General features: G+C 40.6%; 1 protein-coding gene across 6 annotated transcripts in view; it reads right to left on the bottom strand.

Moving 5' to 3' along the window:
- Window positions 1–23,336, bottom strand: part of dop1a (DOP1 leucine zipper like protein A) — a 30,844-nt gene that overhangs the window by 1,334 nt on the left and 6,174 nt on the right. Inside the window, exons 5-37 of one of the 6 annotated variants that reach the window (XM_007565517.2) lie at window positions 22,426–22,615; window positions 22,217–22,315; window positions 20,671–20,770; window positions 19,415–19,524; window positions 17,875–17,989; window positions 17,634–17,754; window positions 17,435–17,554; window positions 17,104–17,221; window positions 15,363–15,392; window positions 13,790–14,029; window positions 12,206–12,731; window positions 11,827–12,110; window positions 11,587–11,739; window positions 11,380–11,480; window positions 11,017–11,282; window positions 10,827–10,912; window positions 8,782–10,751; window positions 8,503–8,614; window positions 7,857–8,039; window positions 7,478–7,603; window positions 7,172–7,306; window positions 6,699–6,754; window positions 6,513–6,617; window positions 6,300–6,366; window positions 5,227–5,371; window positions 4,931–5,010; window positions 4,368–4,477; window positions 3,265–3,414; window positions 2,469–2,530; window positions 2,107–2,259; window positions 1,305–1,441; window positions 1,175–1,230; window positions 906–1,070 (exon numbers count right to left, since the gene is read on the bottom strand). In XM_007565517.2, coding sequence (XP_007565579.1) covers window positions 906–1,070; window positions 1,175–1,230; window positions 1,305–1,441; window positions 2,107–2,259; window positions 2,469–2,530; window positions 3,265–3,414; window positions 4,368–4,477; window positions 4,931–5,010; window positions 5,227–5,371; window positions 6,300–6,366; window positions 6,513–6,617; window positions 6,699–6,754; window positions 7,172–7,306; window positions 7,478–7,603; window positions 7,857–8,039; window positions 8,503–8,614; window positions 8,782–10,751; window positions 10,827–10,912; window positions 11,017–11,282; window positions 11,380–11,480; window positions 11,587–11,739; window positions 11,827–12,110; window positions 12,206–12,731; window positions 13,790–14,029; window positions 15,363–15,392; window positions 17,104–17,221; window positions 17,435–17,554; window positions 17,634–17,754; window positions 17,875–17,989; window positions 19,415–19,524; window positions 20,671–20,770; window positions 22,217–22,315; window positions 22,426–22,615 — 6,471 coding nt within the window. Of the gene's footprint in view, window positions 1–905; window positions 1,071–1,174; window positions 1,231–1,304; window positions 1,442–2,106; window positions 2,260–2,468; window positions 2,531–3,264; window positions 3,415–4,367; window positions 4,478–4,930; window positions 5,011–5,226; window positions 5,372–6,299; window positions 6,367–6,512; window positions 6,618–6,698; window positions 6,755–7,171; window positions 7,307–7,477; window positions 7,604–7,856; window positions 8,040–8,502; window positions 8,615–8,781; window positions 10,913–11,016; window positions 11,283–11,379; window positions 11,481–11,586; window positions 11,740–11,826; window positions 12,111–12,205; window positions 12,732–13,789; window positions 14,030–15,362; window positions 15,393–17,103; window positions 17,222–17,434; window positions 17,555–17,633; window positions 17,755–17,874; window positions 17,990–19,414; window positions 19,525–20,670; window positions 20,771–22,216; window positions 22,316–22,425; window positions 22,616–23,336 lie in introns of all 6 variants that reach the window. The other 5 variants (XM_007565442.2, XM_007565063.2, XM_016679953.1 and 2 more) reach the window with 5 other exon arrangements.

Genomic DNA, 23,336 nt, shown 5'->3' with positions numbered 1-23,336 from the left:
GACTAAGGTATTTAAAGGCCAACCTCCTTGTTTTAAATGAATTTAAGGTCTTCAATTTAGATGCATGAATTCAATGATGCATGGACACACTGTTTAACATATACAGGTGCAACTCAATAGATACAAATATCATCAAAATCTTAATTTATTTCAGTAATTTTAATTAAAATATATTTAGATGAAAATCTACTTCAAATGTTTCTTTTTTTGGTAACATTTGATGACCAAACCTCAGGGTGTTTTCACCTTTATAGTCCAGTAGACCAAAAATGCAACAATTCTTGCATTTTTAGCCGGTGCGGTTCACTTTCGCACCGCAGTGTGTCAAACCAACCTAACCCTTTGAGAAACCTGTTCACCCCCTCGCCTGTGGTGGCGCTGTACCATGACAACAATACGAAAAGATCTGAAGAAGACACTGAGCGCAACTTGCTTTTTTAAGAAATGTAAACAAAAATGCAGTGGCGTCACATTTAATCACTAAAATCCAACAACACTACATTTTTGGTAACAGTTTGTAAACAAAACCTTTCTTCAGAGGTCGTTTCCTTCAGTGGTTCTTGATGCAGCACCACCACAGGCGATACAGAGAACAGGTTGTTCAAAGGGTTTGGTTCTTTTTACACAGAGCAGTGTGAAGGCGAACCGCAGCAGCTGAAAATTTAAAAAATGTTGCAACTTTGGTCCCCAGTCCAACCGAATCTACCAGACTGCCAGGCGTGAAAACACCCTGAAAATTCACAATCATTAAAACTATAAAACAAATACTTGAATTTCATCTCATTTTTGAATTGATCATAACATTTAATTGATACTCTAGTTGATTAAGGTGTATTATCTCAATTCCTTGGCCCATTCTTATCACATGTGAAGTCTACAGCACAACAGGTTTTATCTGCACTGACATCTGGAACTGAGGGAGACTCTCCGGAGGCAACGCCAAGGCAAGATCCAGGAACTTGCAAGCAGAGAGGTAGAGGTTGAGCCAGCGCTGGCTGTTGTAGGACGTGGAGAAGCCGTTCCCTCCAGAATAAGTGGTCTCCAACCCGGCAACCGACGGTCCTGACGTCCTAGGAACAAAGCAAGTTGGTTTGTAGCTACTAAACCACTGCTAAGCGCTAATTTTTTACATTTCATTGTTTAAAAAGTTCTGCTCGCCATTGAGCAAGTATACCTTGATATGTCCTCATCAGCGGTTAGCTCCTGCTCCATCAGCAGAAACACCTGGACCTGTAGAGACACACACATGCCAAAGTTTGATTTGTGTAACAGAAGGAAAGGGAGAGAACGGTTTGTGAGCTCACCAGCTCAGTGATCATGGTGGGCCAGAGTGACGTGAGGTGTTGAGGTGACATGCGTAGCAGCAGCACTCTGAAGAACAGGAACACCTGAGCGTGGAGGATGGGTACCTGAGGCAGACGCAGGCTCTCCACCAGACGCTCTGAAACACACACAGACAACATGTGTCTGCTTGATCAGCTTGGTATGAGACAGAATCTAATCCCAGAGGAGAATTTGACTCATCAGTAGTGCTGTACAATAATGTGAATGTCAAAAAGACAATTTCTGGGTTTCCGTTAAATAAGAAATGCAATTAAAATCACACATGAATAAGCTTGTTCATGTGATAAGTGAATAAAAATCACCACATTTGACAAATTTAAACTCTTCCAAGCCCCTTATACTAGGGATCAGCTACATATATAAGCAGCATTTTTTGGGAAATTGTAGTCATCGATTTTACTAAATCAAAACTTTTGCTGAACTTTGTGATGCTGTGAGAGCCACACTGTCTGAAAAACACCCCAAAAACAAACCCTGTTCCTCCTACTACTTCCTGTTGTTGTCTTTGTTTTCACCAGTAGTAACATCTGACTGTTGATCATGTGGCTGATATGAAAGTAGTATTTTCATTGCAGTTTTACGAAACAAACCAATTTGGCTGAAACCTCATCTTAGTTTAATATCCTTTCATCAAAAGAACGTGAGCTTTTTCAAAATTGCCTTTAAGCAAATTTATTTCCGTAATTCCATTTTGCACAATAATATGGTCAATAGAAGCACAGCCTTACACTCTGTTCTAGTAAGAGGTTTGCTTGTGTTCACCTTGGATGTCCGGCAGGTACTTCTGGTACTGGTCCACCTCACTGCTGTAGATGGTGAAGGCCAGGCGTTTGAGCAGCATGGCCCTCTGCTCCAGCTCAGCATCTCTGTTGGTGAACAAACTCAGGGAGCTGCTCTGAGCCACTGCCACCCGGGCTGAAAGCACAGGCAAACAGTTTTACTACAATTTCCAACTTCTAGATCAACAGTATTTCAGAGGATCTCGGACTTAATGTGAATAAAACTGAAAAATCTAAAAAGGGTTTTCTTTCTTGCATGTTCAATTATTCGACTTGATTCACAGCCAACTCTCTGTGACCAGATATGGCAGAAACAGATTTATAAATAGTAAATGTAACACTTACTCATCAGGTCTCTAAATGTGGTCTTGTCATGAGTCATCAGGTGGTCAATGATGGCTCTCCAGCTAGAAAATCAGGGAAATTATGTTAAAGTGAACAACATTCAGATGCATTCACAAACAGAGGTTATTGAATAACCTTCACTGAAATTAGGAATGAAACAATAAGTGATTACTGAAATAAAGGTCAACTAATTGAGCTGAAAAAAAAAACATATTCAGATAAAACTGTGCAAAAGAACAGCAATGCAATGACTTAACATCAAGTGTTAAGTTTGATGGTGGGGGTGTAACATGGTAGAGTTGTTCAGTGGTTCTGTGTAACGTTTGGAGACCTAAAGGACAATTCATGCACACAATGAAGATGTCTGCGCACCAGTCAGACTTCTTCTGCCTGAGAGGAAAGTCTAACAAAGAAAAGAAAAATAAACTACATCTACATAAATATACAACATGAAGTATTCCTACCACCACAAAATTTCATGTATTTAAGGCCAGCTTGCATTTTTATATGAATTTAAGTAAGTAAGTAAACTTTATTTATATAGCACCTTTCACAGACATGAAAAGTCACAAAGTGCTTTACAAAAATGAAAACACCCTAAAAGTTACACTAAAATTTAAGACAATTTAAGGCTGTAATTTTAGAAAAAGTATTAAACTTATAGCAAGGTGTGCTGTGAATATATGCAAAGCTTTTACTCTACGCTAACATCTTCTTTCTCCTAATTAAATTTGCGTTTTAGGAATGTCTTTTCATTGTGAGTGTTAGTTCATATATAAATGGGTTCTGTGCTCACTGGCTGACACACGAAGCATCCATCTGGAAGAAGGTGTGGTCCATGAAGAGGTCAAAGGCCTCTTTTTTCCAGGCACGGCGGGTGTACTGGTAGCCGCTCAGGCTGCTCAGCAGCTGGATGCAGGCTCGGTAGCTGGGGGCGTTGTGAGCACTAAACATAAAAAAAAAACACAGCTTTTCAGGTAGGTTGACACAGGCATTTCCTCTCAAGACAGAGAAGTGCTAACAGGTTGCATGTACAAAAATAATCTTCAGTGTGGAAGTTGTTACAGAAGGAACAAGAGTTAAAAGGGAGATGTTCACAAAAAAAGTGATATTTTTTCCAATCAGTTCAGTTTAAAATGATGTCGGAGAAAGAACAGAATCTGTAAGAAGCTTTACATAAAAAGGAAAATTATTTTCTGCAGAGGGTGAAATGACACTAAGGTACATTTTTACAGTTGCAGGTCATTTTGCTCTCTCTATTTTGCAAATTTCCAATTTTGGTTACTTTATCTGTCTGCCACAGGATACAATTTTCATATCATCTTAACTTCATTTAACTGGGGAACAAACTGACTTGGAGTAACTTCAGCCTGTCTGCTACGGACAGACATTAAGGTCATTAAGGGAAATCTAAGGCCAGGTAAAGGAGCTACATTGTGGAGGAAAACCAGCTGTAAACGGTCACCAATGCAAACTGAACTAATCATGCTAAACTGTAATATAACGCTATATATTACAGTTATATAATACGAATGTCAACTCTATACTCCTTTTATCTGCTTTAAATGAGTAAAATCTTTCTCAGTTACGTTCACATTGCAGCAGCGCTACAAGCATTGAAAACACTGCAGATATTAAAGTCAACTAATAATTGATATTAGGAGTTTAAGTTTTACAAAAACAGAAATTAACCACTTTCTTTTTATATTGATCCATTAGAATTTTCCCATTTGGCACTTTCTTGCAATATATTATCTTTAAATTAACGCCCTTACTAATCTTGTATTTTGACATAATTTATGTCCAGTTTGTAGTTTTATGTATAGCTTTAATTCAAGGGGAAAACCACTTTATAGGTGTAAAACTGAAAGAAATAAAGCCAGGAAACCTGATCCACACCTGTGGTTGCGGAGGTAGGGAACTACGTAGTGCATGATGTTAACCAGCAGCGGGATGACTTTCTCCTTCTCGTCACTGTAGAACACCATGTCCAACAGATGAGCCAGCACCTAACAGAGAGGTCAATACATCAAACCAGAAGTGAATAATGTTACAGAGCCGAAGCGGCTGAGAAGTGATGTATAAGGCACAGAGCAAGAATCTCATCTGGTAGAGCAGCGTGTTTTTGATGTAGAGCCTTGCTTAAACTCATAAATGTACAGCTTTTATATCAGTGAAGCACAGGCAACATGTTCATAATTAAACCCACACTGAGCTAAAAACAGCCAGGATGCAAAAGAAAGGTTGTGAATGAATCAAACTGTCCACATCCTCCAGAGCCAGAACCGACCCGAAGCATCGATTTATTGGTTCACTGCTGACGTCTGGAGGAGCGGAGTGAAAATCTAGTTCAAGGCCCTCATATGTTGTTTGTTAGCGTACTGCTAGTGTGGATAATAACAGGGTCCGAAAACCACCGACTTGCCGGGGGGAGCAGTCGGGTCACGGACGCTCGTGTTTACCTCGGCCAGCAGCGTGAGGGCGTGAACACTGTACACAGATGGAGTGAAGCTGGAGGCCTCCATCACTGTGAGCATTAAGTCTACAAAACACATACGGCAAATGTTAGCAGCGGCTAACAAAGCTGATGACACAAACAGCCGTGCTAAAGCAATCCAAAGCACTCTGAAAGTTTAGCTGCGGCTACATTCGTTGTCCAGTTTTCAGATTCAATTGAATTACGTGTCATAGCAAATACTAAAAAGTAATGCAGCGACGGTTTAGTTCAATGGAGATACGAGACTTGGTAACGGAGCACCTTCTACGTCTGCCTCCAGGTTGGTTCCGTCCACAACGATCTGAGGAGAGGCCTTCACCTCCAGGTTCCTCCTGAGCCACGTGGTTTGTTCCAAAGAGGAGCCGGCGATGGTGCCGATGGCCTCCACCACCTTGTGAGTCACGTCCTGAACACACAACAGATTTTTTTAAGAAAACATTCTCACCACCATCCTGGTCTGATCATCACAACGACTTGTTCATTGCTGTACTTTGCGTTAGAACTTGGAGTGGGCGATACGGGATTAAAGTTGTTTTTTTTTTCAGATGAATCTGTTCAGTAGTTCATAAGACTGCAATGTGATGTTTCTTTACTTTTTATGATCAATGTTCTAAAAGTGAATATTTCAACATGAAAAAATCTCCAAACTAGGATAAACACAGAGAACCAGAACTCCTCCTGCACCATTTGTCTTAGAGAGCATTGTGAAATTATTAACTGGTCAACTTTTTCCACACCATGAAAACATAGACTTCAATATATTAAACTGGGATTTTATCAAAGTCCAGAAGTCCAAACTATCAGATAGTCTGTGGCAAGATTTGAAAAATTATATTCATAGTTGCTCTGTACCCGTTAGCTATTATGGTATTCATTTGTATTTGTAATGAAAGGCGGTTCAACAAAATACTTACAGCCAGATTCAATAAATTAGAATAAATGTCCAGATGAGTGTCTGTTTTCTTATTGGTTTCCAATTTCAAATATGATTTAATTAGTTATAAGTGGAAAATAATCATAATTAACAGAAATAAAGGCTTTTAAACATCCTTCTGTGTATAATTAATGTACATAATGTGTTTCACTTTGTGAAAAAGTTCCTGAAATAAATGAACTTTTCAATAATATTCTAGTTCATTGATTGGGTCGTATAGGGGTGAATGCTTGCCACACTTTTCAGATGTTTATTAGTAAAAATAACCTCTCTTCTTTAGGACAGTTAAAGTAAATTTGTAGCAACCCAACGTTTAAAGCCCCTAGTTTACAACAATTTACCACAACTTCTGCTTCTACTTTCACTCATAACAGTGAAAGTAGAAGAAAACTACAATTACCTGCAGCTCTCGCTGGTCTTTCTTACTCTCCAGGTTGGGATTCTTCAAGATAAACTCATTCAGAACTCTGGTGAAAAGAAAAACAAATAAAAAAAACAGATGGCTGAACAATCTCTGGATTCCTGCAGTCAAATTATTATTTTTTTCTTAAAATCGTAGACCTGACAGGATATTCTAACAGCATAAAGAAAGAGATCAGGTAGAGAAACCAACCCCAGTATGAGAAACTGCCCAGGAGCAGGCAGACCCAACTGGACCGAGTCCTTCAGCAGCGCCAGCAGAGATGGCCAGCTATCAACCAAACTGGAAACAGGAATCCTGGAACACAAGGAGGACAACAAATAGAAATCATTAACCAGATATCGTTCAATACCAACAGCTCTGAAGTGATGTACTGACCTCTGTACATATGAATAGAAGAACTGCAGCATGCAGACTTCCAAAGAGATGTGCTTCTAAAGATGAGTGAAAAATTACATGAGATCAGTAAAAAACAGACAAGTTATTAGTACATTTAAACAGAAAATGAACAACAGTTAGCTGTTCATCTTCTAAATTGTTTTTTATTATTTATAAGCCTCCCAATTATCATTAAGTACTATGGGCCTTAACTTAACTGGTTAAAAAGACTTTTCTTGTAAATTTTTTGAAATCTAAGGCGTTCATTAGTGTAATCCATACACTGTAATCCTCAAAATTAACAGCAACAAAAACAACAAAAAGAAAGAATGAGTCAGAGTTTCACATTTTCATACATCATACATCAACTTTTCAATGACAATTAATTTGATCATCATTTAAATTTGTGAGATTTTTATATAAAAGCAGATAAAATTATTAGTCAGCTTCAACATCAAGTGTTGTAAACCAACCTTGTCTTTTGCGATGGCAGGTGGCTGCTTCAGGACCTCCTTCACTGTCTGCATAACGGTCTCAGTGCGCATGGCGCTGACCGATCGAACGAGCTCAACCAGCAGCAGCTGCTCCTCACTCGCTACGGGGATCACCTGAAAGATAAACATTATGAATACACAATAACACCTTAAAAAGATTTAAAGAGCTCCCTCAAAATAAAACCTACTGGAGAACTTGGCTTTCTAGAGTGTTTTATATGTTACTTCATATAAATGTTTCCTCAATCTGCTCTACGTTGTTCGACCGCCTTTCTCCCCGTTTACCTTATTTCTGATTGGCGTCTTGACTTGTTTTCTCTCGTTCCAAACATAAGCAATTGCAGCCATGAAATGAGCGCCGTGGTTCATGGAGATCGGACCCAGCAGCTCCAAGATCTGCTGACGGAGGTTCTGTGAATGAGATGCAAGGAATCTACATGAGATCCATGATTAAATATGCCACAGATAGAATTATTTCAGTTTATTTTTCCAAATTGTGTTTCTTTAGAAAAAGCAAAAACAGCAATTAAAGAAATAAACTTGGAAAAGTTTAATTTTCCAAAATCTCATTGGAAACAATGCAATGTTAATGTTTTTCTTATTCAGCTGCAAAATTGTTTATTTAATCAGGCAGAAATTCATGGATCTACATTTGCTGACAGACCTTGGTGGAACCCAGGTTGATGTTTGAGGTGGCGGCGGCTGAAGCAGCAGCTGGCTTGTCGGAGCTGTCGGCTTGGTGGAGCACGCTCCACAGCAACGTGACGGAAGACATGATGGTGTGAAGGATGGACAGGATGCCTGAACGCGCCTCGGCCAGGTGCTTCTGGTCAACACTCACTTGTAACTGGAGATCACAACCAGGTCCTTGTTATGGGGTCGGTAGCAAATTTTGTAAAAGAAAACTAAAAATATTACCTGTAAAAGTTTTTATACTCTTAACTTTGCCACATTTTTCAGGTTAGAACCTCAAATTGCAATATTCCTTATTGAGACTTGATGTGATCTACCAACACAAATGAATGCCACACTTAAAACTGAATATAAAAAACATTTTGAAAACCAAGCGTTTTTTGCCGTTCCACTTCAAAATTGTCGACTATTTCGGCTTCGTCTTAATTAATCCCGCAAAATAAACAAATATTTTTTTTATATAGCTACAATGTGGAAAAGTTGAAAGGGTGTAAATACTTTTTCAAGGCCTTGTAATATGTCCTGACAAATCTTAGTGCCAGCAAAATCATAAAAAACAAGAATGTCATTCATTTTCTGCAGCAGAATGCTCAGGGCTTGATGTGCAGCGCCCTCACCTGGTGGTACTGTGAAGTAGGGTCCAGTAGACAGTAATGGATAATGGAAGTGACTCCCTCCAGCACAGTCAGAATCAGGTCAGGCGGGATGCAGAGCGCCATCCACTGGGGTCTACAGGATAGTCAGATAATACACAGTTTGAATTGAACCCAATCTGACCTGCAGGTGTAATGTGTAACATAAGGCAGAATGATGTTCATTCTGTAGTAAAGACTGCCATCTGCTGGCCAAGTCATGCTATGTCATTTTATTTCAATATGTTTCCTACATGTTCTTACCTGGTGTCAGTAATGCTGGTTTCATAGCGGTACTGCTGGAGGAGGTTATCCAGGTTTCTGCATAGCTGCAGAGTCACTGAGGCCACCACCCTCCTCAGGACCCTCCCCATGTAAGGCAGGGTGGCTGTGATCAGCCCTATCCACTGGGGGTGCATCTTACAGGCATGGTGCTGGTGCAGGGCCCTGATGATTGCACACAGGAACATGCCCTGCGCTGTAATAGGCTGACCATGGAGGTACTGCAGTGACGTCATAGGCTGCTGAGGGTTCACATGCTCCACTTCCCCGCCTAAGATCTCAAATCCTGCCACTCCACCACTTCCTGGCCCTCCACCTGCTCCTCCTGCAGCAGGTCCTCCTTCTCCACCTTCGTCTGCTGGCATTAAGACCCTGTGCTCAAGTACAACTAGACTCTGCAGCAGCCGGAGCAGCTGGGACTGAACGGCGCTGCAGCTGTCTATCTGGTCCTCCGACATGTTGATGACGCTGTCCTCCGAGAGACCTTCCTCCACCGTGGCCACGTTGACCCCTGCCGTCCGTTGGTCGTGCCATTTCTGGGCGCTGAATATGGAGGAAAGCAGGCAATGGAGGATGACTTTCTGAACTTTGCACTTGGAGAGGACGTCACTGATGAAGCTAGCAAAGCCCTTTGCAGAGCCAGCTGTGACTTTGGCTAGCTCGCTGAATAGCAGCGTCAAGACCTCCACGCTGGTCAGCTGCATGGCCCGGTTTCCTGCCAAGTCCTGAGGACCCAATGTCACATGGGCAGAGTAATAGCTTCTCAGGAAGTAGAGACAGAGGGAGATGATGATCTCCAGGTACATGGCGCTGCGGAAAGAATGGGAGTGAGAGTCCTGGGGGATGGGGCAATAGAAATCTTTGCCCATAACAGAGACTCTGTGGCGAGCAAGTAGGTTTTGCAGCAAGGAGAGCTGTGGAGTGTAGGTGTTGTTGATGCTGGTGGTGGAGATGGCGCTTACAAAGCCTGAGGGAGCGGCTCTCACCATGGCTGCGATCGCCGACAGGGCGTGCAGGGTCCTGGAGGAGTCATAGAGCTGTAGGTAGAGCAGGACGTGCTGGTAGAGGGGATGGATGTTAAATCGAGGCAGAGCGGAGGACGATCTGCGCCCTGTGACGTTCGCCCCAGCGCCAGTACCGCAAGAGCCCCCGCTCGGTGAGCCCATGTCACTCTCGATCTCCGACACCTCCCCTTCACCACAGCTGTACCAGTTCTCGAGGTCTAGACTGTCTCCAAAGAAAATACTGGGTGGATGCAGTTTCTCAGCTTGGTTAGTTTTTTTCTGCTTCTCTTCCTCTTTCCTCTTAGTCTTCTTGATCTTGGGCTTTGCCCCTGGAGACTTGTCCACCAGCTTCTCCATGATCTTCCCTTTAAGGCTAAGCTGAGTGCTGCTGTGGCTACGTTTGCGGGCCTGAGGGTCATCCACCTGCAGGCTGCGGTCTGGAGTGGCTGCATCAGTGCTGTCTGGCAACGTGACGATGGAGGGTGATGAACTGTGGCGGGCAATGCCCTCTTTATGTAGCCCCTCCGCTGGAGTAACAGAGAGGAACTCTAGTGTGCCTTCAGCCAACAACTCTGGCAGATTCTGGTGGTTGGAGCAATGAGGAGGACAGGAGCAATGAGGAGGACAGGAGTCCAGGCGGATCCCGGTGGAGGTATCTGAAGAAGTGCTTTCGGTATCAGTTTGAGGCCAATTTTCAGGCGGAGATGAGGTTTCATTTGATTCCTCGTCGACTAAATTCAGAACCCTATCAATCAAGTCCTTCACGACACAAGACACGGCTTCCTCTATGGAGTCGTCAGACGTTTCATCCGATGAACCAAGCGGTCGATCTGAGCCATTTCCGATGCAGCTGACCCCGTCTTGGTCTTCAAAGCTACCATTTTCCAGAGTAGATGAACGAGAACCACTTGATTCTGAACTCTGTTGCTCCTCCTGCTGGTCCCTGGTCTGATATTCACCAGCTAAATGCAAATTTTCACTGCTCAGGCTAAGAATGGACAAGCTGTCGCTTAGGGGGTTTACCGTCAGGCAAAAGGGCTCCATGTCACCTATTGTCAGACCTCTGAAGTCCTCATGCCCAACCCCTTCACTTCGAATCTGAAGAAAGTCTAAAGACAGGAAAGGAAAACAGATGTTTCAGAAAAGGCTTGAAACCAACCAGAGAGGTTAGAGTCATCAATATAGCTGACAAAGGTTAACATCCACAGCTCACTGTCTGAGAAGCCGGAGTCTCTAGTGTAGATTGGTTCTGTTGGTTCCTGCTCAGGTGGTTCAGGAAACATCTGGGCCCAGTGGCGCTGGGCTTGCACCTTCTGAATAGAAACCCTGTGAGTTTTAGGATGGAGCAGAAGAAGTAGGAGTGGCTCAAGAACCCGTGCAATGTCATGTCTCTGAAGGACTTGATTTAACCAAGCTCGACCGACCGCACTGGTACACGGATCCCAATAACTTAAGCTGTCGAGCATTATGAAGAGAGACCTGAGGGTGGAAAGAAGTCAGAATCAGAGGGATGATTTGGAGAAAGTTTAATCAAAGAACGATTGGTAACTCTTAATAAATAACTGATTGAACTAACCTGTCAAATGTGCGACTGAACGGAGAAGACTTGGTGATGTTCAAGTCTCGCGTTAAATGCCACAGAACGGAGAACTTCACATGGGCCGCCAAACGAATTCTCTGAAAAACAAAACAGGGATAATGAAATTATTTCCACTAATTTAATAAAATATAAAGCTACATACATTTGCCCCTTTTTGACGTCAGACATGTTCATTTTGCTGACCTTGTCTCTGTGCATGAGTTGCTGACTTATGACGTCCTCACAGGTGCTGGACGAAGGAACCAGGTTGTGTAGCTGATAGAAGAGCTCAACGCTGCGCTGGTGATGCTGAGGAGTTCCTTCACCCAGCTGATCCCACAAGATCACTGCAACGCTCTGAGCCAAAGACAAGACACAGACATCAGAACCCTGAAGGATTGATAAGAATCCCACCAACTGCAAAGCAACTTCTTCACTTTCTACCTTGAAGAAGTTTGTTTTGTCCGCAATATGCTTCAGGATTCCCTGAGTGAGTGGAGGCCTAATGACCACAGCCACTCGACCCTGGCTGGGACTCATTGGCTGAGCGGGCTCCATACTGCTACTGGAAGCCAGACTCTCTGCCGTCACCATAGCAACTGACTGAGTCAGGCCTATTAGGTCCATAAGCAGGGAGATGGCAACACCCTGTAGGCTGAAGTCACCAGCCAGGCAGCAGGCATCCATCAGGGTCTGCAGCCACACTGGCAGTCGAACCTGCTCGCTGTCTGTACAGATAAATGAAGCAAGGCATTTATTTATCTCGGATAGTTTAGTAGAGAAGATAAAAACAGTTTCATCTTTTTTTGGAAAAAAGACGTACCACATTGCTCTTCCTGTGCAGGCGAGGACTTGAGGTTGCCCTCTGCAATGTAGACTGGGAAACTGGAGCATTCTAAGAAGAGCTGACAGGCAGCAGTGAATGCAGCCACACCATCTTTCTGGCCCACTCCAGCTCCTGAGCACAGCTCCGTATAATTACTGGACTGAGAATTTGCAGAAACCAAGGGCCCCGAATGCAAGAGCTCACCTCTCTGACCCTCAGCTTTATCCAGGTGCTCAGGAATAATATAAAAAGTGATCAGACAGGAGAGAAACTGCTGGAAGTGCTCCAGGCAACACTGCATGACTGGTTTGTCCAAAGGCTTGGACTGGCACGAGCCTGAGGGACGGCTGCCTGCTCTAATAGGCGGGTGGGGATGAGAAGCTCGCTCTGGGTCCTCGGAACCATCTTCTTGGTATTGGATGAAGTCTGTGAAGCCACTTTCTGCAGAGCGACAGCCAGTAGGGATTTCCCCATCGTCGAACACGTCCCCACTGTCGGTCATCTCTGGGACAGAGGGAGGAGTCTATCGACAAAAAAGAAGGAAGTGTGATCTCAGGAGTAGAGTCAAAACGTTTGAACTAATAATCAAAATTAGAATTATAAGACAAGAAAATGACCATGTTTTCTTTTTTAAAAGCATGTTTCAATTTGAATGCAATTTGAATACATTTTTTGACAAATATAGGCTTTTGCTGACATTATATTGAGATACAGCAGTTTTGCCTTGTAAAGTTTGCATTGTTACCTTACTAATAAATGCTTTTCTAAAGCTTCACATTCTTGAATTAATGATGTAAAAGGCTTGCTTCTGTTCATATCACAGAACAAAGTCAGTTTAATTAGTTCTCATCACTTTTATCATTGTTACAATAGTATCACAATATATAATGATAAGATTTACTACTTTGAACAATAACTTCCACTTTTTTGGCCACTGCTATCTTGGGGCTCCATAACAAAAATGGGCAGTGCATACAGCTTGGACTCAGATGAACCAAACTATCTCCACAGTCTGTTATGGGTGAGATCAGTTCGTCATAGTTTTGACTGAATGTTTCCACTCTAAAGAACACAGAACAAGGTAAAGGTGTCTAAAGCTAGTTTAGCCGTCCAACTCCTCTGGGAGGAAATGAAAGGGCTCAGCTGCTGGGTATACCTCTTCCATCTTTCTGCTCCAAGTCCTTAGGGACGTACCTCAACTCATCCATGTTTCTCTGGGAAGGGAACTTTGAACCGTCAGCCACGGCTCAGTGAATCGCAAAACACTTACAGCAACCAAGGAACCAGAAGGTCAATGATTAACCTAAGCAGAGTTTCTTTTTTGAGCTTCAAATGCTTTGCGTCAAGGGAGAGTTTAATGGCCACCCAACCAAGTGTGCAACATGCAGCGAGAGACCCTGATCAGGGACCAGGACACACCATCAGAGACTAAACTCATGGGGCTTTGGACTATAACTTGTATCACAACTAGGCCAAGGGAGACCGAATGCAATGCCAACGGCAAGACCTAGATTCTTCTTCCCTTTTTTAAAAGACTATCAGAAAGAGAGAACTGATTGGATTTTAATTTAAAAAGTCTACCTGTTTGACATCCACGTCTCTGCTTTTGTTCTGCGCTGCCAGGCCCGGCGGCTGCGGACTCGCGGGCAGGGCGAGCGGGGACACCAACGGAGGCTGCACCTTGCTCAGGATCTTGGAGCAGAGGCGAAGGCAGTGGGTGAGCTCCCCGAGGTCCAACGCCTGGAGGTGACAGGTCAGAGCTGCCACCATCCGCAACAGTAGCTGAGGGAGATGCTCCGTCTGGATTTCTATGTACGTCTCCTGGAAATATGGACAAATAATTAGACCAAGTCGTTTGTTCGACTAGGTGGGGTGCATCGGTTACCAACCGTTTCTACAAAGATAAAAAATATATTCAAACGTATATAAATAATTTGAATTCAAGAATAACTTTAAAGTATCATTTTTTTTTCTTTTTTGCTTGTTTATGTTTTAACTGACACTGCCTTGCAAAAGTATTCAAGCCAGTTGAACCTTTTCACATTTTCCAATGTTACTGTCACAAACATCAATGTATCATTGGAACTTTGTGTGAGCAGCACTAAGTAAAACACAATTGTAAAGTATGTGGAAAAGAGCAAAGAAGAGCAAAATTACAAAAAAACTAGTCATATTCATGCATTACAATGGCCTTGCCAACATTCAGACCTAAATCCATTTAAGAATCTGTAGCAAGACTTGAAAATGTATGTTTCCCAGTTTCCTCCATTCATCTGACTATGTAACAAAGAAATAGTCAAGCCACTTTGTAAAGCTTGGATAGAAACGTGATTGTATAAAGGAGTCACTCATAAGAATCAATAGGAAAAAAAAGTACATTATAACATAATCAAACCTTGTATTCATTTCCTTTCACCTTACAATTATGGGTTATTTTGTGTTGGTCTAACAGTTAAGAATCGCAATAAAATACAATAAAGTCGGTTATAATGTGGAAAATGTGAAACTATTCAACAGGCCGTAACAACTTTGCAAGGCAAAATAGATAAAAATATAATTTTAATAAAAACCATGAATAAAAATGAATGGACACCTACCAATTTCATATGAATCAATTCAAGTTATTTTATTAAACAAGCAAAACATAAAACCAAAAAAAATTGAATAAACTCCAAATTAGAAAATAAGCATGGATTCATGTTATGAAATTAAAATATCATAATTCTTAAAACATGTGGATTTAAAAAAAAAAAAACGACAACATGATATGTGCAGTAGCGTAAACTTCATGCATGCTTAACACGAAGCACAGAGAGAGAGAGAGAGAGAGAGAGAGAGAGAGATAGAGAGATAGAGAGAGAGAGAGATAGAGAGAGATAGAGAGAGAGATAGAGAGAGATAGAGAGAGAGAGAGGGGAAAAAAAAGCCAAGGGAAGTTTTTGTCTCATGTGATGATCATAATCCCTAAAGATCATGATCTCCTTTTGGCATTACAAAGATGAAAGCAAAGTCAGTCATGAACACTTAAAGCAGAAAGAAAGAAAAAAAAGGAACAAAGGTAGCCTGAGGGATGTTGGCAGGACATTGCTGAAATGTTACTGTAGCCTCAGTGAAGCAAGGTGAGGTGAAAAAGCAGGAAAGAGCTGTACTTTACCTGGCAGATTACCCTCATGCTTCTAGTAGGCTTCAAGGAGAAAGAGCAGAGAGTTTGAACAGACAGGAGCAAGCAGAGCATCGGCCACACGTCATTTTTGCAGAGACGCACACACTCATCCTTTCAAACCGATTACCACACAACCTTACAATTCACGCACGCACGCACGCACGCACGCACACAGAGCATTTCAACAGGGTAACACTAGTGTAGGATTTCCAAACTATTCAATTTGGAAACAGCAGAATAAAAGCGAAAAGTCTTACTAATAAGATGCAAATAATAATCCGATAAGGAGACTTTAAACCCCCCCACCCCACACACAGGCTTTTTCAGACTGTGTGGAGGTTGCATACATAAAGCACATACAGCTATGGTCATAAGTTTACTTTCACTCGTTGTCAATAACATTGTCATTTTGGGTCTTTAATCATTTATTTGAACTAGACTTTTTAATTTTCCTGCAATGGAATATTGACTCAAATTCAATAATAATTACTGGGACAAATTATCGTAAAGAAGAATTTGTTATGGTGAAAGGCCTAATGGCAGCATCATGCTGATGCACTGCACAAGTTAAACAGAAGAAGAGAGTTTGAATGCACAGCCAAAGTGAGTGGCTTCTCTGAAACTGGCTACGACTTCTTTAAGCTTGTTCAAATAAACTATTAAAAGCCCAAAAGAAAATTTTAATATGACATTCAAGCCCATGTTGAGTGTATTGAAAACTTCTGGCCAGACCTGTAAGCAGAACACACAAACTCTGATATGTGTTGCATCCAAAAACTTGGGCAGGAAACCGAATCCCAAATTCTGACAACATGGATGCCACACTGTAAATGTTTGTGGAACATACTAAAACAGCAAATATACTGGATATATAGAGGAGGTGTGTACCAAGCATGCGTGAGACTGGCAGCTCAAGCAGGAGTCTATAATTACAAAGATTATAGAATAGAAAAGAGGGGGGAAAATGTAAAGGAGATAAAATAAAACATGAAGGAACAAAGAGAAAGGAAGAATAGCACATAGTATGTCACAGAAAGAAAGAAATAAAAAAAAAAAACACTTTTATACCACGTTGATGCCAATATTCTAAAAACAGAATAAATTGTGCTGAAAAACCTGCAGAATGGCAGATAAGTTTTTAAAATGCAGGATCTACTTTCTGGTCATGTGTTTGCAAAATTGTATTATAAAACCTGGGCACTTTGGCGATCAACCATATCTTAGTTTTTGACTCTACTGGCTGCTGCTGCTCTGTGCTCAGATTTCTTCCAGTACACTAGAAAAAAAAAAACAGCTGAAATACAAGTAGGAAAATTAAAACTTTAACAAAAAACAAACAAACAAAAAAAAGAATCAGCAGCTAAGGTTGTTTTAGGTGCATTAAACGTAGTTATCCCCATACAAGAGGCAAACCCTAAAGACTACTTTTTAAAAAAAACATTTTCCTATTTACTTACGTCTCTTAAAATTAAAATTGCGATGGTTTTGCTGCATATTAGTTAAATCTTAAAATTTGGCAAATCTCCAGAACTCACATATTCAAAAAAATCCTAACAAAATAAAATAATAAAGTAGCAGGAGAATAACAGTAAAAACCATCTGAAACAGATAAATCTTCAAAAGAGAAAAAATAAAAAATACAAGATCAAAAGTGAGATGGAAAGACAGAATGAAAGAAAGGAATATGGCAGAACAGAGAAAGAGAGAGAGAAAAAAAAGAGAGAAATCTCACCAATGAAACAATGTCTAGTAGAAAATCTACCAGCTGACAGAACTCCACCAGAGAGAGATCAGGAGACTCCAGACTCCAACCGTATCGGGCAACACGTGTGCTGCGGTTCAATGTTCTCCTGAAACACAAATATATACAGTTCAATGCTAACAGATCAGAGGTGATTTTAACATAAAATAATGTGAAAAACGAGGACAGAATCCATTCTGTCCTCATTAGACCTCTAATGAAACAGGATTACAAACAATGACAGGAAGTTAAATTTTGCTAATCTGCTGTAAAAGGCTTTATCATTTAAGTATTTCAGTCTACAAAGCATGTCGACGCCAACCTGCAGCACTCCTCAAACCAGCGAGCGATGTAGTCCCACATGTAGTACGGCTCAAATGAGTTGAACAGGAGATTGGCTGTTTTGATGAGCTCTGCCGTTTTCTTGTTTTCTCGCAGTTTACTAGAAGAGAGAAAAGAATAAATTCTCTTATTTACACTTTTGAGTCAAAATAAAATACCAAAGCCTGGTTTAAACTCACCTGCTGAGGTGTGTGTGATCTTTGCTGAATGGACTCTGGTTTTGAAGGTCCAACTCCGTCCGGCACTGCGTGTATAGAGTCCGAAACACTTCAATCAGGACGTCCTCTAGAATGGCCGGCCCTGGAGCGACAGATCAAAAATAAGCAGCCGATAAAAGTAAAACCTTTAAATATACGATAAAAGTCATTTTTAACCACAAATAAAAGCCTGATGCAATCGAGATGTTGACCGATGGGTTACCTAGTTCTGGTTTGTCCAGCAGACTGATCAGGATGCGAAACGGCTTGAGGTCGTGCATCAGGATGCTTTCCTCCTCCCCACCTCGAGCCTTGCCCTGCAGAATCCCAACCATTGCCTAAGAGAGAGAAAAGAAAAAAAAAAAAAAAACACATATTGAAACAAAATTTGTTCAAATTAGGGAATTTTACATTTTTGAAGATTTAATTTTTGGAAAACCTGGAGTTTTTTCCCCCACCAATGGTTCAGAGTGACATGAGCACACCCATGGCAGCCATCTTGTTTACAGCTTCTTTGTATTTGAACTTTGAATTCAGATCAACTCTATGACTGGACATAAAGGCCAAGCTAAGATTTATTTATTTTTATTATGAGAATACAATCAGAATATTACAACGATACGGTCGTATGACAAGAGAGTCAAAACATTACCACAATGAGAACTCAAACCAAATAAAGTAAAAAATTTAAATGAGAAATGTTGAGCATATGGTGAAGATAACATTTTTATCTTTCGACACATCAGCATCAAATTATTAACAGCAGCAAGAAGAACTACACAAATTGAGCTGGTCACATCAGATCCTGATAAACCTTTTTTTCTCAGAATTTTTTCTGGTAAAACTGTGTCTTTTTTCTACCGATACAATGACTACATCCTTGTAATTAAACAAACATTCTCATAGCCTGGCCCTAATTTTTCATCGTACAACTCAGAAAAGAGATGACTGAAATGAAGGCCACTTTTTGAAAATATTCTCTGTAATTTCTTTTTTTTTGAGAAAAGAAAGACAGGGGAAAAAACAGAGCTCAAGCCTCTTATTATGCAGCGTATGTAAACATTTGATTTCAACTGTATATTGACACAAACCATATCTGAGGCACTGAGGAGCAGATCTGTTTGTTTGACCTTTTTTTATTTTGAAAACACTTAGCAGAACCAACTTCATGATTTCTCCCTTATGCGTTTTGATTTATTTTTTTTCCCCCTGCATGTTTTACGCTTCATCTGTCTTCTGAGTCCCTGAGCTGCCATCACTCTCCCTGTTAAGAGAGCTTCAATGACCACCTCTGAGCAGATGGCAGAGGTGGGAGGGGAAAAAAATACAAGCGCACATTAAATTAAAAAACCCCTACATAACACTTAAAAAAAAAGAAAGAAAAAAAGCTCCTGTTTAGTTTTTGCGCACCCTGTTCCAGTCCCTTGAGAACTTAAGCGTATCAAACAGCAGGAAAGATGCCGTGATTTGAAGCGCAGCGTGATATCTTACACTAGAACAGAGATGCGCTTAAAGCTCAGGCTGCTGGGAATACAAGCAGCAAACCCATCCGCATCTAAGAGCAGACGTCTGACTGGAAGAGAAGCAAAAAAGATAAACTACAAAACGTCTGGCGTCCAAAAGCAGATAAGGTTTGGAACATTCCAGACAGGCAGGCACTTGGCCACCCTTAATAGACGTGTGTACTCTTTTAAGCGGCGTCCTTTGGGGGTTACGCGGGACACCTTGGTTGACCTGATTGTGCGTTCAGCTTTAAACCTCACCTGGACGAGCATGTCCTTGGAGAAGCTGTTGAAGTAGTGGGAAGCGTGTTCCTCCGGGTTGCTCTGCCGAGTGCTGCGGGGGCCTGACATCCCGCCATTGTTGTCAAAGCCTTTAAAAGTGACAAAGACAAACATACAGAACTGAAAGGAATATCACAATTGTACAAATTCAAGATTTTTGTGATGTAAAATTATGGGAATTTGACAAATAACTTTTTTTATTTTTTCAGATATACTGTGACATTTCCTGTGGTGTTTTTACCACAGGAAAAATAAAATGAAATAACTACAATAACATGGATGGTCCTTTATGCTAATATATTGTGAAAATGTTACTTGATTCACTTTCAGTATTCTGTCTTCTTGACTTTACACCTGCAATCAATAGAACTGAAAATAACATAAATATTAGAATATAAACTGAAACACTGGAATAAATTGCAAAGTCAAGATGCTTCATCAACCTCTTTTTTTTAAGGGTGCATATATTTTTGCAACAAAGTTATTGCATCTTCTATATTTTTGTCCCCAAGAATAAATTTATTTAAATCTTCTATTTAATGTGAAATATGTATCACATTTTGGAACATTTGTCTCATTATTCAACTACGTTATAGAGCCACTGTTTGTCAAGTATTTTAAACTTTAAAGCTAATTGTGAGACTGGGCGTTGTTGTTTGATAGTCAATAAAATGTCATCATTGTAAAAATGATGACATTTTTAATCATCAGTACCAACAACTTTGAATAGATTTGTTTTAAACGATGTTATGATGATACATTCCCTAAAGATTGGGATTAACCTTTATTCATACTCACCATTGCGTTGCCCACAGGGAGCAAAAAATGAGAGAAAGTGAATTAAAACACTGAACAGACCAGTTATGCATTATACTCCTTGTTGTTCAGAAGTAGGGCTGCACAAACTGTTGCAAATATTGTCATCTAAATATCACTTTGCATAATATTTTACCAATTAAAACTGATAACAGTCATTGCCGTTTTTACCGTGACTTTCGAATATTGTGCACTCCTTAGAAAGAAAGGATGAAAGTCTTAGAATAAATATAGAAAAGGTTTCTTGGCACAAAAATGCTTAGAAAGCATTTCTATAAAAATTGTATAGGAAAACAGTATGAATGCTACAGTAATGACTGGCAACATGCAAAAGAGTATTATACTGTTTTTTTAACCAATTTGTCACACAGAAAGGCATGGATAAGAGTGTGTATCTTATGTCTTTGTGTGTTTCTCACCCAGAAGCCAGGCGTAGAGTCTGCGGTTCAGAGACATGTCTCTTCTCAGAACAACATGCAAAGCTGCTGAAAGGATCCGGATCATGTCAGGGCGGGTAGCCTGAAAAAACAAACAAACAAACATGTGGGACAGTGTCTCTGAGTTCATGTACATCTGTTCAGATGGAAGAAATAAGTGTTTTATTCTCTATGGTTGATTTTATAAGTTCGCTCCGTCCTCCATTTTTATGGTGGTTTAATTTCAACTTTTTGATTTTTACAGTACATGGAGTTACTGTTAAAATCTGAGCGTCATTGTGGTAAAACATTAAACAATATTTAATTAAAATTTTAAAAGAGGACACATTTTTCATCTTATTTAACCACAGGACGTCTCTGACTGATGCAGCGTCCTGAACATTAATAATGAACAAGTCAAGTAGAAAACAAAAACACTGGTGTAAACTGTGCGATGATAAAATACAATGTAAATATTTTTACTCTTATGAACAGAATGTAGTATCACACCATCTTCTCCAAAACATTTAGAAAAAACAATGAGGATAATGTGCTTTTGGAAACATCGATTACAATTCCTTAAATTTTAAAACTGTAATTTTTGCTAAGAAGTTGTAATGTTAAATGTTAAAAAGCGGAAAAATAAAATATAGAGAAGAAAGCACGCAAAAAACAAATCACAGCAACACACTTCACAAGGATTGACTGATTCAGACAGGAGGTTTTTCTGTCCAGTTCCCTGCAGTTTTCAAAGAGACATTCTTTGTTTGTTAAGCAGGTCAACTCATTTAGGTATAAAAAGGATATTAAACTAAAATGGGAAGCTACTGTTGAAGAGACAACTTAGTAAACAGCCCAGTAAACTTGGTTCTTCAAACATTTTGATAACTGCAGCCTTTCACAGAGAAGTTGTTCAGATGTATTTTATTGAATCTGTGGAACAACAAAACCCCTGCATTTTAACCCCAACAAGGCAAGTCCCAAAGCACTGTTAGCTGAAAACTTGGCATAGAGACGGTACATAACCAAAAGGATACACAGGTGTTATCACTGTGTGGTGGATCTTAGACAGATCTTCATTTTCAAAGATGGTTTCTGGGCATAATTTGCCAACTTGTCCATTTTTCCTTTTAGCCCCACATTGAACAACATGTTTTCATGCTCAGGTCTGGACAGAAAATGAGTGAAAAGCAGCTAAAGTCCTAAAATAAAAACCTCTTCAAACGAAGTTCAGAATATCAGAAAAACAATAGGTCAACACCAACATCAAAGTTTACAGTAAAGCCAGAGAAATTAGGGTGGACAGAGGATTTAACTGGAAGTGGGCATAGATGGGTTTGATTATCTGCTGACCTGCATGATGCTCTCCTCTCGTTCGTCCGTCTTGTGCAACGTTTCAAATACAAACATTGTTGGTGTCACAGGAATACCAAAAACTCTTTTCTCATTTGACAGTTTCTCCGGCAGAAAATCTGAGATCGTTCAAACTTCAGCAACTCCTGAATCGTCCTGAACTAGACTAAAAATGTTTCGCAGACTTTACATTTACCTGGCTCATATGGAAGGGGAAGCAGAAGAGGATGAGGTCCAGAGTGCTTCTCTGGACCAAAACGCTTGAGTCCTGCACCGAGGTACTAACAGCCTCCACCTGGTGAGAGCAAGAACTCACTTTTACTTCGTATGTAGAAAGTATGACTTATCTGTTGTTAGCTGAAGATCATGAAATGATTTCATCGAGCTGGATCATTTAGGACGTACCATAAGCTCAATGTCGTTGCCCATGACATAGAGCTGGTCCTCCATGGAAAGCTTCCGGTTGAGGTGCAGCAGAACGAAAGAGACCCCAGGGAGACGTACAGAGGGGCTGGTCAGGATGCTGCCCCACAAGGCACTGTAGAAGGCCGACTGCTCCACAGCTGCAGCCACTTTCTCCAACAGTGTGTTGGTCCTGTCAAAAACACACACACCCATGTTTGTGTTGCCATCTTTGTGGGGACTTTCCACTGACTTCCATTCATTTCTACAGCCTAAACCAGGGGCGCCACCAGGAATCTTGGGCCCCATGACAAAAAATTAGATTGGGCCCCCCCGCGCAACAGCTGTTACAATTTCTTGAGTCTATTTGACCCACAAAAAGTGTCACAATTTCAAAAGCTTGCAACTTTCTTTCTTTGGTCCAATACTGATACTAGGATAATATTTGCTGCTCATGAATTTTACATACAACAGTCCACATACAGTATGGAAGTAGGTTGCTTAATTTTTTCTGTTACTGAAATGTCTCTCCCCACCAACAAGTCATAGGCAACATGCAAAATACACATAAAGCAATCCAGACTTCTCAAAAAATGCTATGAAGTTGCATTTTATTCAAGCTGCAGTACATAACTTTAATAAAAAAAATATGTTTTCTCCATATTTGTTAAAGCTGTCACCATGTTGTGACAGTTTGCTATGAGACAGATAATCAATGAAAAACAATCAGTTTTCTCCATCTCCTTCCTGAACTACTATTGTTGGATAAAGTAATGCAATTTTCCGGCCAAAACAAGTAATCAGAACCAGGAGGAGGCTCTTATCGCTGTCAATCAACTCATTCACTCACTGCTAAATGTGCTAATGGGGGAGAAACAATATGTCATTACAGGAAAATATTTATCTGCGCTCAT

The sequence above is a fragment of the Poecilia formosa genome, unplaced genomic scaffold, assembly GCF_000485575.1.
Source record: "Poecilia formosa unplaced genomic scaffold, Poecilia_formosa-5.1.2 Scaffold0, whole genome shotgun sequence".
Lineage (NCBI taxonomy): Eukaryota > Metazoa > Chordata > Actinopteri > Cyprinodontiformes > Poeciliidae > Poecilia > Poecilia formosa.
The sequence above is the reverse complement of the archived record's forward strand: the minus strand, read 5'-3'. Positions and strand labels throughout refer to the sequence as shown.